Consider the following 16,769-nt stretch of genomic DNA (forward strand, 5'->3'; position numbering starts at 1 on the left):
TGTGAGCATTTGCCCACTCAAGTCGGTTACGATGACGAACTGCAGTCAGGTCGAGCTTCCCTGAGACAGTTTCTGACAGTTTGTGCAGAAATTCTTTGGTTATGCAAACCGATTGTTGCAGCAGCTGTCCAGGTGGCTGGTCTCAGATGATCTTGGAGATGAAGATGCTGGATATCGAGGTCTTGGGCTGGTGTGGTTACACGTGGTCTTTGGTTGTGAGGCCGGTTGGATGTACTGCCAAATTCTCTGAAACTCCTTCAGAGAGGGCTTATGGTAGAGAAATGAACATTCAATTCACGGGCAACAGCTCTGGTGGACATTCCTGCAGTTAGCATGCCAATTGCACGCTCCCTCGAAATTTGCGACATCTGTGGCATTGTGCTGTGTGATAAAACTGCACATTTTAGAGTGGCCTTTTATTGTGGCCAGCCTAAGGCACACCTGTACAATAATCATGCTGTCTAATCAGCATCTTGATATGCCACACCACTTACGGAACAAACATGGCACCAGTTCCATTTTTTCTATAAGTTGAATAGGGAAGGCGTAGGTCATACAGCGTAAGCTTTTTGAAGAACATGGAAGGCGAATGGCGAAGCACTTGCAAGGTGATCATTTGTGTTTATAAAGCATATACATTTTGTATTTTATTTTTTTTTTTAAGAAAATAACAGATCGTTTTGCTAGATAAGACCCTTATTCCTCATCTGGTATCGTTTAAAGCCCTTTGAAGCTGCACTGAAACTAATTTTGACATTCAACCGTTAGAAAGAAGGACATGGCCTTCTTGAATGACATGGGGGTGAGTAAATTAACAGGAAATGTTTATTTGAAAGTGGACTAATCCTTTAATGTTTTCCTGGCCTAAAATATAGTACTGCCACCTTGTGTTGACATTGTGAAACTACACAATTTGTAAATTATTCATGGCGGGCCACATATAATAGATTTTACTAGACAAGCTGCTGTGTTTGGCCCACGGGCCGTAGTTTGGACACCCCTGCATTAAAATATCTTCATCTGTGTTTTGAAGATGAACAAACATTGTATGGGTTTGGAACAACGTGAAGGTGAGTAATTGATGGCAGAATTACAGTTACTTTTGATATAACTGCATTAAATACTGTATAGACTACAATTCTGTACAAAACAATAATGGATTTAATATCAAAATTGAATGTCTTATGTTAATGTTTTTAATTTAACCTTCTCCCTTTAAATACTTTAGTCAGTTCAAAATGTATTAATGCAATTTTATTTTATTTATTTGAAAATTAAAAGAGCAGTTTCATGTCTATCCTTAAAGGGTTTTGGTCGAGGTTGATATGGGATTTAGAAAGTAAGTAATAAAAATTCAATACTTTTTAGAGAGAGTAATTTATGTAATCTAATTACACAGTTGAAGATGTAATTAGTAGTAATTAATTACTTTTTTTTTCCAAGTAACTTACCCAACACTGACCTCTAGGTCTGTTTATGTTGTGAAGTAATTAAGTACATAAACCAAGGAGAGAGATGGCTGAGCAGCAGTTATCTGAAGTGTGTGTCCTTGATGATTATAGTTTTAAGATTGGTTTAGGCATGCTCCAGAATTTTTACATTCATTTCATGTCATTTTAACATTCCCAGTGTTTTCATTGTCAAATGAAATGTAAACCACCATCAGACAAGCATTGCTGAAATTCTGTAGGCGATCAAATTCATTTCAGTTTTTCAGAATCTCAGCTGATGTGTAGAGAATGAAGATGCAGAAAGGGCCCAGAAACCAAACGTTCCACTCTTCGTCCTTCAAAACATCCGACTGAATCCCTTAATTTATTCTTCACTCATACAGTGTGACTTCCCCTACAAACGTCATATAAAAGTCCTTCTCTGTGGGTATTAAAGCTGTCCTAATATGAGTCTCTTTAACAAAAAAGGTGGCTTTGTTTGGCCCCAGAGCATCCATCAACCCACTGTTATTAATTCTGAATGAGAGCAGCACAGACCAATTTAAGAGTAACCTTGCTGAAATTGAAAATCCCTCTGGATGTGCCCTCTGATAGTATCATTCAAATAAAAAAAAAGAGAGAGAGATTGTGTGTGTTTGTTTGTATGTATGTGTGTGTATCCATCTGCAGTGCAGAGTACTGCAGTGTTTTTTTCAGAGCAGCCAATGACCCCAATGACAATGTGTATGCTTAATGGGTCACGATTCTGTTTCCCTGTGCATGAAGAAGGGGTCCAGAACAGTGAGGGTCTGCGCAAGCAACCCACACATATATAAACCGAAAGCAGTGTCTCTCATCCAGTGTAGAAGACAGCAGTCCCTGCAAGCAACAGCTTCGGCTTTTGAGTTTGAGTAGCTAATGTCTACACAGATTGTCATGTGGCAACAATGCCACCTGGTGGCTATAATTGCGTTTGGCTTTTCGAACGTGATATTTGCTGTTTGCCTTGATCAGTGGCCATTTAAAGTGCCTGTATTGTTAAGATTAGGACAGGATGAGGACCTTGGAAACCTGGATTTTTTTTCTTCTTTTCCTTTTTATTCATTTATTTTTAGACAGCACTAGGGCATTTTCATCTGTTTTTCTTTTATCATCTTGTCAGTGTCTGCTCAATATGAGGGCTTATTAATGTGCCACACTTTTACTGATGAATTGCAGGGCTCTTATTGTGGTCATGTTTGGAGGCAAAGGAGAGAACGTGTCAAACGGTATCTGCACAGTTTCGAGTGGCCGATCAAAAAGAAAACATAAAAAGGAAAGTCACCTTGAATACAACAGCGCTGACATCCTAAAGGTCCTTTTTGAAAATTCCACTGAATTTTGAAATGTTTACACACTTATTATAGCAATAACATATACTTGTCAGCCGTGACCGCAAAGAGTAACAGTTAAATAAAACAGGCTTACCTTTTCTTGTCTTGCCCCTGTGCAGACACACAAACACAGCCATACAGACAAACATATTGTTAAGTGAGTCATCAGGTGTTCTTATTTTGATAACAGGAACTGATCTTGATAACAGGATCAGTTTCTTCACTGCTCCTATTAGTATGCAGTCTGATATAATTAGTGTAAACATAAATCATCTGAGCCAATCAAAAACCACGTCACACCGAACTTCTCTTGCGGTTCATTGAAATGCTGTTGTGAACTGACACTGAGAGGCTTCAGTTAACACAAGGGAGACTAATCCTCTCTATTACAGAGAGAAGGATTAAAACCATACAGCTGAGCACAGAAAGATAAAGAAAGACTAAAATAGAGGGAAGAAAATAAGGAATAGAAATACTGTGAGAGACATTTACACAAGCTGTTCCAGACTCACTAGCTATTATTTTTTATATATATGTATATATATATATATATATATATATATATATATATATATATATATATATATATATATGTATATATATATATATATATATATATATATATATATTGGGAATAGAAGGGCCAAGCAGAGATTTGTAGTCTCTGCCCTGCAGTACTGAGTGAACATTTTCATTTAATGTAATAAATAATATAATATTCATGTAATTCATGTATGTTAATATAAAATAAAATGTTCCTCCTATACTATAATGTTTTAACTAAAATGTAAATATAATGTATGGTGACAAGTGTATGACTGCAGACATCAGTAATGAACATTTTAATGACTTTGCATTGTTACATATGTTATTAGGCCTGGCCTAAAATTCAATACTGATTCAATATGTTTTGTCCCTTTATTAAATAATTCTTGGCCTGAAAAGGTTGAAGACCTGAAAGCTATAACAATCAAAAGGTTGAGCTGAGTTTTTTTTTTTTTTTTTTTTCTGTTAAAGTGCAAAATATATTTTTGTTTTACAGTTTTTATACAGAATGAGTAGTCAATAATTTTCTGCTCTTTTACATATCTTTTCAATATTAACATTCTGGTATCAACAGGATACAATCTTATAATTCTGTTACAAAACCGTGTCCAGACAAAGAAGCAAAGGGCAGCCATTTACTGAAGGACAGGTCAACAGACTCATTTATCGACCGGCCCCATGGCCCCAAACAAACAGATTTGTCATTTCACCCCATGGAGCTGCAACTGCTCTATGTAATCAGAAACCCTCTACTACAAATAAAACACAGTGTAGTGGGCTTTCACCCTGGCTTCTAGCTCAATATACAGTTACGCTTATAGTATCCTTGTCTTGAAGTGGATATGCTGTCTCTACCTTACACCAGCCAATACAATCCAGCCCAGATAGCCAGGTGTACTGTAATTACACCCCTCTGTGTGTTATCTAAGCAGTCCCTGCAGTAGCTTGGCTATGTCATACTGAGATCTATCTATATCTATCTATATCTATATCTATCTATATATATATATATATATATATATATATATATATATATATATATATATATATATATATATATCCCAGTACTGTGTTAAATATAATGTATATAAATATATAGACAACACAAATCAATAATCCAGGTCCATTTATTTATTTATTGTAAATACTGTATGTAAAAGAAGTATCTTAAACTTATACAAAATGTCTTTTTTGTTTTCTTTTTTTTTTATTTTTTTTATTCATTTATTTATTGCATGTATTTTTCTTTCTTTTTTGATTTGAGCTAATTTTTTTAATAGAAAAATTAAAGGTGATAGAGAGGATTTTCGTCGACTGAGAATCCAAAGACTGTTACTGAGTTTTTGAAATGACTTTCAAAGGAACGCCTCCCAAAACTCGTGCACGAGTATTGGAAAACTAGTGTTTACCACCGGCTTTCGCTATGTCGTGTTTTTTGGATTCATTATGTCGGACTCACCGCAGGTAACTCATAATCTGCAGTTGTTACTCCTGTCTCCTGACAAAAACATCGCATGCGGCGCCTGTGGAGTGTGGAAAGTTACTGGAGCGCACAGCCGCGCTCGTCTCTCACAAGGAACGTCATGGCAGTGATTGACAAGCCAGAGGGCCAATCGTTTACGTGATGATCGCGTAAACGATTGGCTGATGTTTTTAAGGCCCTACCTCGTGCACAGATGATGTATATTAATATTATTCCTTTCAGTGCACCTAATAAATAGTCTTTTATCAGTTAGTAAAGACAGTTTCAAGTAATATTGCAAAAAATGTATAAAACAAAACATCCTCTTTAGCACCTTTTAATATGAATTTCAGTATGTTTAATATTCAATGTGTCCCATTTTTCCTTTACTGATCATAGCACTCAGACTGACATACCACATTCAAAAAACTGATGATTGATGTAATCTAGCATGAATTGAGAATACCCCAAAGAGCATTGTGTGCTGTAATGAAAGCATGAAAATCTGATATTTTAATAGAAGTGTAGTTCACCCAAACATTAAAATTGTCTTAATTTGCTAAACCTGTATAACATTCTTTCTTCTGTGGAACATAAAAGATATTTTGAGAAATGTCCCTGTGCTTTTTTTTTTTTTTTTTTTTCCTGAAATGGAAGTCTGTAGTTGCCAAAATATCATTATTTTTTTTTATTTTTTTTTGTGTTCCGCAGATGATGGTAAGTCTTGTGAAGTAAATGATGACAGAATTGTCATTTTTGGGTGAACCATGCCTTTACCTCTTAACAAGGTCAACTTCAAAACTATTTGATTATTTTTTATAGTCTTAAAACATTTGGTTTATTTTCGAGTTTAAATCACTTTTGGGCCCTGTAGGATTTTTTTTTTTCTCTTTTTCTGTCCATCACAATTTTATTCTTTCTTTCTGTACAGGACATGGACTTTATGTGGTACTCCTGAATATTTGGCTCCTGAAGTGATCCAGAGTAAAGGTCATGGGCGAGCCGTGGACTGGTGGGCTCTCGGCGTGCTCATCTTTGAAATGCTAGCAGGGTAAGACCACCTGCTAAACATTGTACAGAGTTTGTGTACCCTGCGTGTATGTGTGCGTGTGTGTATATATAATATCAGTGGTGTGCGGTCCATATAAGCTCTGAATTCTCTGCATACCCAAGATATTCATGGACTCGGCAATTAATATTAACACTATAAATTACCATTAAATGCCTTGTTTGAGGTGTACCATAAAGCCTACATGATAAAATGTTGGTAATGCGTATGTAACTGTCTGTAATTTATTTATTTGCCAAACGGCGGCAATTTTCTTTAAATCTGCCAGTTATGGAGACCTCCGGGTAAGCGGATCTACAGCAGCTTTTGCGCATTCACTCTTTTGTTATGGAACGTCATCATCTTCCTGCGTTCTCATTGGTTTGCTGGCCTATGGCAGATTCCATGGGCAGGATATGCTGTGAGCAGATCATGAGAAAAAATGAGCTGCTGCCAGATCTCGATCAATGAAAATCACATTGTATTTGATACAAAACTAACTAGACTAAATCAAATGGTGAAAAAAATCATAACTAAAACAATTTTCATAGTAGACCTATTTAATTTTCTCCATAGGGAAATACATTTTTTTATGAAAACTTGTTTAAGACAGTCCTACTGTCACTATCAGAGGGTGTTAATGTAGTCTGCATTTGTTAAAGTCATCAGTTTGCATAATTTCAACTTTTTTTAAACATTTTTTTTAAAAGAATACTGACATTTTTTTAATTGTTACAGCCTACTTACATTTGCTAATACAAATTATATTAAAGCCCACTTATTTTTAGTTATTAATTTAAAAAGTACTTCTGGCATACATTTAAATTGATGCCATGGTGTTTCTTATTCATTGTGTTTGATTTAGATCTGTGTCCTAAAATTATACGTTTAAAGGTGCAGTATGTAGTTTCTGTGACTTAAGTGGACAGTGGACTTAAAAAAATACAGCATATTTTGCAAATGTACCTTTCGCATGCCGACTCAAACATCACAAAAGCTCTTGCGGTTGCTTGTGAAGGCACGTCTCAATAGGTAAATGTAGGCTACTCTAAATAAAAGGTAAATGTAGGGTACTCTAAATAAAAGGTCCAACATATTAGAAATACTTTTCACTGTGTTGCTTTGTGTCTTGAGTAGGCAAATGAGTAAACTAACACTGTCTAGAGAGAACGCGAGCATCTCGCTTATTAGCTATATCTATATATATCAGTATTTCACAAAAGTGAGTACACCTCTCACATTTCAGCAACTATTTTAGTATATATTCTCAAGGGACAATACTATAGAAATGAAACTTGGATATATTTTAAATTAGTCAATGTGCTGCTTGTATAGTAGTACAGATTTACTGTCTTCTGAAAATAACTCGACATCCAGCTATTAATGTCTAAATAGCTGGCAACAAAAGTGAGTACACCCTAAGTGATAAAAGCTCTATCTTTTAACCATGCAAAGTCACATGTCCGATTCATCATGTTCATGTTTTTGTCTGCTTGACAGGACCATACAAATTTGTGTATCTTGTATTAGAGCAGTTAAAATTTGGTGCTTTGAGTACAATCCTCTCATACTGAACACTGGATGTTCAACATGGCACCTGATGGCAAAGAACTCTCTGAGGATTTGAGAATTAGAATTGTTGCTCTCCACAAAGATGGCCTAGGCTATAAGAAGATTGGTAAGACCATGAAACTGAGTTACAGCACAGTGGCCAGGGTCATAGAGAGAGGTTTTCCAAGACAGGTTCCACTCAGAACAGACCAAAGAAGTTGAATCGAAGAAGTTGAGACCTTGTGTTGTGCATCGGGTGCAGAAGCTGGCTTCAAAAAACCGACACATGAGTTCTGCCAGCATTGCTGTAGAGGTTGCAGAAGCGGAAGGTCAGCTTGTCAGTGCTCAGACCATACAAATCTGTTTGCATGGCTGTCATCCCAGAAAGAAGCCTCTTCTGAAGCTGGCTCACAAGAAAGCCCGCAAACAGTTTGCTGAAGACAACATGTCCAAGAGCATGAATTACTGGAACCATTTCCTGTGGTGTGATGATACTAAGATAAACTTGTTTGGCTCAGATGGTGTCCAGCATGTGTGGCGATGCCCTGGTGAGAAGTACCAAGAAAATTGTGTCTTGCCTACAGTCAAGCATGGTGGTGGTAGCATCATGGTCTGGGGCTGCATGATTGCTGTTGGTACTAGGGAGCTCTGCTTCATTGAGGGAAACATGGATTCCAACATGTACTGTGACATACTGAAGCAGAACACGATGACCTCCCTTCAGAAACTGCCAAGATGACAACTGCCTTGCTGAGGAAGCTGAAGATGAAGGTGATGGAGTGGCCAAGTATTTCTCCAGACCTAAACCTTATTTGAGCACCTATGGGGCATCCTCAAGCGGAAGTTGTTTATGTCATTATGGAGGAGTGGAAGAGGATCCCAGCAACAACCTGTGCAGCTCTGGTGAATTCCATGCCCAGGAGGATTAAGGCAGTGCTAAATAACAATGGGTCTCACACAAAATATTGACACTTTGGACACAGTTTTGACATGTTCACTTAGGGTGTACTCACTTTTGTTGCAAGTTATTTAGGCAATAATGGCTGTATGTTGAGTTATTTTTAGAGGACAGTAAATCTGCACTACTATACAAGCACCACATTGACTACTCTAAAGTATATACAATTTTCATTTCTATAGTATTGTCACTTGAGAAGACATACTAAAATGGTTGCTGAAATGAGGGGTGTACTCACTTTTGTGAGATACTGTATATAAGGAATCACTAATTTGGTTGAGAATCTACCTTGGATCTACAAACTTTAAAAACCCTGATTTACACTAATTATTAAAAAAAAAAAAAATCCATGCCCACACTTTTGTAATCTGTTCCCACAGTTTTGCAAACTGTACTCAACCTAATAGTACACAATAAAACAATGTAAATATATATATATATATTTTTACTTTTTTGTTTTCATTTCGATGATTACAGCTTGCTGCTCATGAAAATCAAAAAATTATATGAATATTTATATAAAATTATTAGAATATTTAATTTCAAGTTCTATTAAATTGACCTTTCGCCTGGAGTTTGATTGACAAGCAGTCTAACCAATCATAACGCCAAATCCGCTACTGACACTTGAACTTGAAAAATGGTGTGTATTTACGTCTTTCTGCGTCTTAAACGACATTCCTTCTCATGTTCATTCATGTTTATTTGATGCTATAAATAAACTAGTAGGAAGAGATGATCGGTTCACGAGCCGCTTGAACTGCGGCACTACAGCAATCTGTCACGACACATTAAAGAGACACACAACTTTTTTTATCGTTCGAATTTCTTCAAAAAAATTGCACAGTTTGAAAGCTGGGACTTTGTTTAATATCATAAGTAACCTACTCTGTCTTGTCTGTCGACGTGTTGTCAGTATCCTCTTTGCGCCACAATGTATTTTTCACTCTGTGTGGGGTGACAGCACCACGGCTTGTCGGGCAAAGCAACAGTAACTAAGGGGGGCGGGTCTTTGCGAAGGGTCAATTACCATTCTCAGGGTATAAATACCCATGGGTTTAGGTCAGTAATCCCAACAGCAGTCATGGGGAAGTCTGCTGACTTGACAGTTGCCCAGAAGACGATCATCAAGACCCTCTACAATGAGGGTAAGCCACAGAGGGTCATTGCTGAAAGAGCTGACTGTTCACAGAGTGCTGTGTTAAAGCATATTCATGGAAAGTTGACTGGAAGGAAAAAGTATGGTAGGAAAAGGTGTACAAGTGAAAGGACTGACCACAGGCTTGAGAAGATTGTCAAGCGAAGCTGATTTAAGAACTTAGGAGAGCTTCATAAGGAGTGGACTGAAGCTGGAGTCCTTTATGAAGATGTTGATTTCCTTTTCCAGCAGGACTTAGCACCTTCCCACAGTGCCAAAAGTACTACTAACTGGTTTGCCTGCATAATATTACTGTGCTTGACTGGCCAGCCAACTCGACTGACTTGAACCCCATAGAGAATCTATGGGATATTGTCAAAAGGAAGATGAGAAACACCCGACCCAACAATACAGATGAGCTGAAGGCCGCTATCAAAGCAAGCTGGGCTTCAGTAACGCCTCAGCAGTGCCACAGGTTGATTGCCTCAATGACACGCTGTATTGATGCAGTAATTTGTGTCAAAGGAGCCCCAACCAAGTATTGAGAGCAAGAATGAACATAAACTTTTCAGAAATTTAATTTATTTTGTATTGTAAATCCTTTTTTGATTTATCTTATGTAATTTTCTAATAATTTGAGATACTGATTTTTTGATTTTGATGAACAGCAAGTTGTAATAATCAAAATGAAAACAATATAGATAATATATAATATATAAACAATATATATATATATATATATATATATATAATATATAAACAATATATATATATATATATATATATATAATATAATATTGCTTTATTGTGTATTAATAGGTTAAATACATCAAACTGTCTTAACTGTTTGCTTAAATTCTAGGCTATAACTTTGTAGTGGAGACAGGGTGAAATAGACAAAGATTTAATAAGAATTATGTGCGTCCGTCTGTTTATTTGTGATATTCTAATACTCTCGCTTTTTATAGACAGGGGACTGTGTATTTTCAATACAAAATACATTTTACCCCAGCACTTTTTCTATTGGCAAACAACAATACAAAATACATTGAGCATTTCCATGACAACCTTCAGTCAGCCAAGGAGCATAAGCCTCCATTCATTCTTCAACACCATAGGATTTATTATTATTATAATCAGTAGCACCAATCCTGTGGGTACTCGGGGGCTTGATAACCCACGGAAATGGCTGAGCACCCACAGGAAAACACAAGATATTCTCTATTCACAGTCAAAAATATAATAATAATATGTGTTTTTGTTAATTTGGTAATGTATTTCCTGTCCTTGTGTTTCACTTCATGAGACATTAAACCCTTTTGTGTAATGAATTCATCAAGTGCACCACTGCATGGAGAAAAAGACAGTACTCTTGAAAAATATAGGAATAAGTATAATTAATAATGATAAAGTATAAATAATAATTATAATTGTATGAAATGTGCACACCTACTGACAGATTATTATTATTATTATTATTATTATTATTATTATTAATATTATTATTATATTACTACATTGCCATACATAAACCTGCAAAAGCAAGAAATGTAACCAATAGGTGAGCCATAGTCTAATCAGTCAGTAAGGGTTTCTAAAATGAGGGACGGGCCACTAATCCATGACAACTAGTTTGCAAAATTCTGGGAACTGATTATAAAAACGTGGGCAAGGATTTGCCCCCCTTTCTATAGGTGACTTCCCAGGCTCTGTAGATTTTTACGTTTGTTTGTGAAAAAAATGAGAACCTAAAATCCTGACAACTATTTTTCAAGTATAACTGAACTGCCTTTCAGCTAATGGCTACTTGATCAAAACCAGTAATGAATAAATACTGTACACTGAAGAAAAATAGGTTTCCATTCCATCCTGTATGGCTCAGACATTATGTGATATGGTGTGTGGTCAGGAGAGTTTGGCTATTGTCAAAAATACACCACTAGAGGGCAGCAGTGGAATATTATGCTCTGCCAAGGTTCTAAACCTCCATGCGCATGCAGTGGCCTCTTTCAGTGCTGTCTTGATATTTATCCTTATTATGATATTTATCCTTATTTGCCTAGACGTTTATTTCTGCGGCCCATATTCAGCATGCACAAACTGGCATATTTAATATGCACACAGTCAGATAATCTGCTCGCATTTACAGTATCTCAGGGGGTGGATGTCTTTCTTGGAATAGATCTTGTTTACAAAAAAGATTACATTCAGATTAAGCTGTTATTACCCACACATGTGGGCATAAATGTGTGGTAGAACAGCATGTAAAATTTGTAGATTACTTTAGGGCAAATTATATGTGATATTTTTATTTCTTGATCAATTTCCACACAGCTAAAGACAAAAATCTTTCTTGCACAAGAAAATGTGGTCATTTTGTCACATGGACTCCAAAGCTGGTGTGAAAATAAACTTCTTCCCTCTTAGTATAATTTTGGATGCTGTGGTGTATATCCAATCCAAACTGTTCCATTCTCCCACCTGCATGTTGCTGAATCTAAATCTGCCCTAGAGCTTTCACAGGCTCTCATGTGGAGGAAAAAGTGACCCACCCTCTTCATTTATCCCAGACTTCCTTTGGAGTGTTGGCTCCTGCAAGTCAGTAAGAGAAAAAGACCTATTCCCTTATTTTTCCAAGAGACAGACACACGGACATGGGCTCAGCTTGCCCAGACATACAAAAGCTCTCTTAAGTCGTCTCTGAGACTGGTGGTTTGTCCTGTCCATTGTATGTCAAAGGTTGTTTGACTCTCCTTTGTGAGAAATGTAACAAGAGTTGAAATGGCTCCTCCTGGACTGGGCCATCACAGGAGTCGCAACCTCAATGATGTGACCGTGTAATGGGTGTGAGCAGATGTCTTGTGGGTGTGTTTGTATTTCTGACCTAACTACTTTTAGGGACAAAATTAGTGAAAATGTCAGCGAAGTCTGAGCAAAACGTTTAGAGATGCATTAAAAAGCAAAAAAATTGTTCACAAACAGGGTAAAACAAAATACCAGAAGATATTTTGGTTGCACTTTATTTTACAGTACGTGCACATATATGTACTTGCAGTGTACAGAAAGTACTGGTTACTACATTGGTTAAGGTTAGTTTTGGGGTAGGTTTTGGGTTAGTACCTAGTTATTACCCAGTTATTGCAATTACTATAATAAGTACATGGTATGTACATGGGGAACAGGACTGTAAAATAAAGTGCTACCAATATTTTGTATTAAAAGTATTTTGAATTAAGGATTGGTTTAGGGTTAGTCTGTACTGTAGCAATTATAATTCAAATACAATGGTACAGCTAGGGTGTTTGAAAGAGAGATTGGTTGCGTTTATTTATATGTGACAACAACTTACTGTCAGATTGTTGGGGGGTCCATAGGAAATGACAGACACAGCTTCCTCTGAGAGTTTAGGAAGGAAACTGGAGTGTCACTCAGGGCTCTCTAGAGAGATCACACCTTAGCTTCAGAGTTCATGTAAATTTGATGTATATTTTTCCAGCTGTTTAAATGCAACTGGCAGTATTGTCTTCTACAATAATGTCTTTGAATTATGTTCATTTAGGAGATTTTGAATACAGTACATGTAATTGTCAATAAATTGATTGATAATCGATGGACTAATACCAATTAATTTTGATTAATTAAACAGAAAATCATGCCATCAATTTGATTTGAACTTAATCAATTTACAGTCTTAGTTATAATACAATGGTTGTTATAAGATCCAGCACTTCAAGAGCACACTTCTCCTTTTCTATTATTTTTCTCAGTGGAATCTTGGCGACACCTGTGCTGTTATGTAAAAGTTTTAGTTTTATAATTCTCTTTTTCTTTTTCTTTTTTTTCCCCCCTGTCACCAGCAACTGCTTACAGTAACAGTATAGAGACTAATATGTCTCTCTCTCTCTCTTTTTTTCTCCTTCACTCTATCTTTCTTTTCCATCGCTCACAAGAAGGAATAGCTGCAAGTTCTGCTCTCCTGGATTCTCTCTCTCAGTTTATGGTTTCCACACTCAGTCAATACTGTCAGTCCTGCTCAATCCATTATGTTGAACCACCTTATTTTACTTCTTTTAGAAGGCCGCAGCTAGAGGTCTGTAAAGGAATAGAAAATTATGTTATCGTTTACTCACCCTCATGTCATTTCAAACCTATATGACCTTTTCATTTAAACACAAAAGGAGATTTCTAAGTTTTTATTTTCCATTCATTGAAAGTGAACGGTGACCAGGTGCTATCAAGCTTCAAAAATGCATTATAAACAGTAATGTGTATGACTGGACTATGTAAATTGCTAATTTTTGGCAGGAATTAAAAGGTATAAGGTAAGTCTATGATAAAAGTATTAAATCTTAAATAAAATCGTACTGCGGTTATTCTGGGTGAGTGTCACACGTTTGTCGTCCCCATTGTGCAACTCTGAGCTAATGGCTTATTTTGTGTCTATCACTGCAGGGTCTTTCAGTCTATATTTTGCTGCTGATGTATCATCTCATCTTCACTGTTGACACTTGAGTTCTGTCATTGTCAGTGATCTGTGCCCTCATGCGACTTCAGGTGGTCGCCTAGTAACAGGCTCCTTAGCATCTCTCACCTTATCTATTCCTCATATTAATGGCTGTTTGCAGTGCCACCTGGACTCAGGCATTAAACACAAGCTCATTGCTTGGAGAGTGGAAGGATGTTTGATGGCATGTTTGTTGAGGCATAGCAGGACTGAGCTGGAAGTCTGTAATGGAGGAGAAATGGATTACACAGCATGAGCTGGTGAATCACATAACAGACATTAGAGAACACGTGGACACAAATGAGTAGAAACAGCATTATACTGAGACACAGTCCACAGCAGTCATTCCAGGGTTCCTACGCAGTTTGGAAAAGTATGGAATTTGATTTGAGTAATTTCCAGTTCTGAAAAAGTATGGAAAAAAATAAATCGGTATGAAAAAATATTTGTGTTTCCAGACTATTGGCTCTATTCAGTTTTCTAATTTATCATATCTGCAAACTAGTGACTTTTAGGCAAAAGTAGCCGTTTTGAATCAAAATACGTTATTTATGTGAATTGTTTAGATCCGAAGAGTTTTTTTTTTTCTTTTTTTTTTCGGAGTGAGTGTGTGTGTCACAACAAGATTCTCATAAGAATCGAAAATGGGCTATTTTCTCATAGACTGGAGTGAGTCGCGATCCTTCTTGGTGCTCTGTGGCGTGACAGATCGCTGTAACGCTCATGAACCAACCATCTCTTCCGCTTTACTAGTTACAACACAAAATAAACATGATTGAACATTCGAAGGTATGTTGAAAGATACAGTACAACTTACTGAAATCTGTATCATGTCACATGCAATCGATCAATCAGTGTTTCAACGGCAGAAAGGCGTCAAAAAAACAGCATGTAAAAATGTCACATTTAGCCTACCTCAGAAAAGCCGTTCAATGTCCAAAAACTCATTATTCAGCTACAAAAATTAACTTTGAGAGGAGCATTTTGCTAAATATATTCTGTGTTATGACAGCCACCATTTAAATGTTTAGGTCTACATTTAAAAAAAAGTAGAAAAAATTGTCATTAAAAATGTATCATAACGTTATTATAAAAACATCCTTATGTGTAATTTAGCCTATATGTAAGTATCTTACAAATTAATTTTAACCTAATATTATAAAGATGTACCAGCTGTGGTTCCCTCCCTGTATAGTTTACAGTATTAGTTGAGAGAGAATTTTTTCTTTGAATCAAAAATCGCTTTCAGTTGTGAAATTTGTCAAAGTTTTCACCTCTCTTGGCTTTGCAGATATGTTTATAAAGTTATGAATTTCTAAAATATTAGGGAAACTGTCATACTGCACTTGTGTAGGCTACTCGTACTCATAGGTTACTTTATAGAAATGCTTCGATAACAACAACCAATACCGACAACAGAGCAAACACCGTATGTATGAATGTAAGACCCAGACTACAAACATGAAACAGAGAAAACATAGAATAGGAGACCAAGGCTTATCAATGGCAGAAATCATTTGGAAGGAGGTCTGGAAATTTGAGTATGGAAAAGTATGGAATTTTGAAATGGAAAATGTGTAGGAATCCTGTTATTCACAGGCCTTAACAACACATTCAGCATTTTCAGTCCTCCTCCAATGGTACTTTTGGTGATTTGGTGACTTTGTCAGCTGAAGACCCAAGTTCGGTTTAAAAACATTTAAAAGCTCACTATTACTGATTTCTTCACAACGTTCGCAGTGGTATTTCGGCTATCAGAGCAGAAACATATGTTTTTCCGTTATCTCCGGGCGCGTTCATATGTAAATTGCGCAAGCTTATTTTGTCCATTAGATCGAAAGATCTGAAAAAGCCCATACCCATTGAAGAAATCAGGACAGAAATGGTTAAAAGTGGACAAAAAAGATGGTTTAAAATACTAGGTGTAAGGGGGTAAGTGTTCTCGTCCACTTGTGATCCGATCGACCAAAATGCATCTTAATGCCAGGTGGAAACAGGGCCCTAGTTCAAGTTTGGTCCTTGATGTCTTAAGCCACAGTTGTTTTTGTGTTCATCTATGTGCTTGTCTTGTCCGTGTGTAGTGTCCAGGTCAGGTCTCTTCATGAATCATTGCAGAGGTTTTGCTGACAGAGATAAAGTCCTCATTAGTTCTGGGCATTTCAGCATTGAATTTAGCTAAGCGGTCAATAAGATGGAGGACGCTAGTACACATCGGTAAAAGACTTTTCCTGCTCTGTCATACTGACACATTAATTGATCATTATTTCAAAATGTCTTTGACAGCATAAAAGTATTTCAGGCCCTCTCTGGTTGGAATATCTTTTTAAGGTTTTGGGATCTTGGATTTACTGGCATTTAAAAATCTCTATCCTTTTATTGTTTCTCTGTCTAAGGTATCCACCATTTTTTGATGATAATCCTTTTGGCATCTACCAGAAGATTCTGGCCGGAAAGCTGGAGTTTCCGCGGCATCTGGATTTCTATGTAAAGTGAGTTTGATAAAGAAAACACAACCCCAAAAAATGACACATGCCATATTTATAGCATACTTAAAACACAAAGTCTAATAAAATCATGTCAGCATCAACATGAAATATGTTCTTTTTTTTTTTTTTTTTTGGTAATTAAAACTTATGATTAAATGATTAACTTATTTTCATTTAGTGAAATTACATTGAAATTATTATCTCATTTTCATTTAGTGAAATACACTGAAATAAAAAAAAATAAAAATTGAAATTATTAGATGAAAAAATGTA

At 36.4% G+C, this 16,769-nt stretch overlaps 1 protein-coding gene across 5 annotated transcripts in view; it reads left to right on the forward strand.

Annotated features, from left to right (window-relative positions):
* Positions 1-16,769, forward strand: part of prkx (protein kinase X-linked) — a 49,658-nt gene that overhangs the window by 24,230 nt on the left and 8,659 nt on the right. For 4 of the 5 annotated variants that reach the window (XR_010896729.1, XR_010896730.1, XM_067404475.1 and 1 more), the window contains exons 4-5: positions 5,743-5,862; positions 16,404-16,499. Coding sequence is in view for 3 of the 5 variants with exons in the window: in XM_067404475.1 (XP_067260576.1) it covers positions 5,743-5,862; positions 16,404-16,499 (216 nt within the window). In the remaining 2 variants the exon portion in view is untranslated. The remainder of the gene's footprint in view (positions 1-5,742; positions 5,863-16,403; positions 16,500-16,769) is intronic. The other variant, XM_067404477.1, reaches the window with a different exon arrangement.

Source organism: Chanodichthys erythropterus, chromosome 12 (genome assembly GCF_024489055.1).
Source record: "Chanodichthys erythropterus isolate Z2021 chromosome 12, ASM2448905v1, whole genome shotgun sequence".
NCBI classification, from domain to species: Eukaryota; Metazoa; Chordata; class Actinopteri; order Cypriniformes; family Xenocyprididae; genus Chanodichthys; species Chanodichthys erythropterus.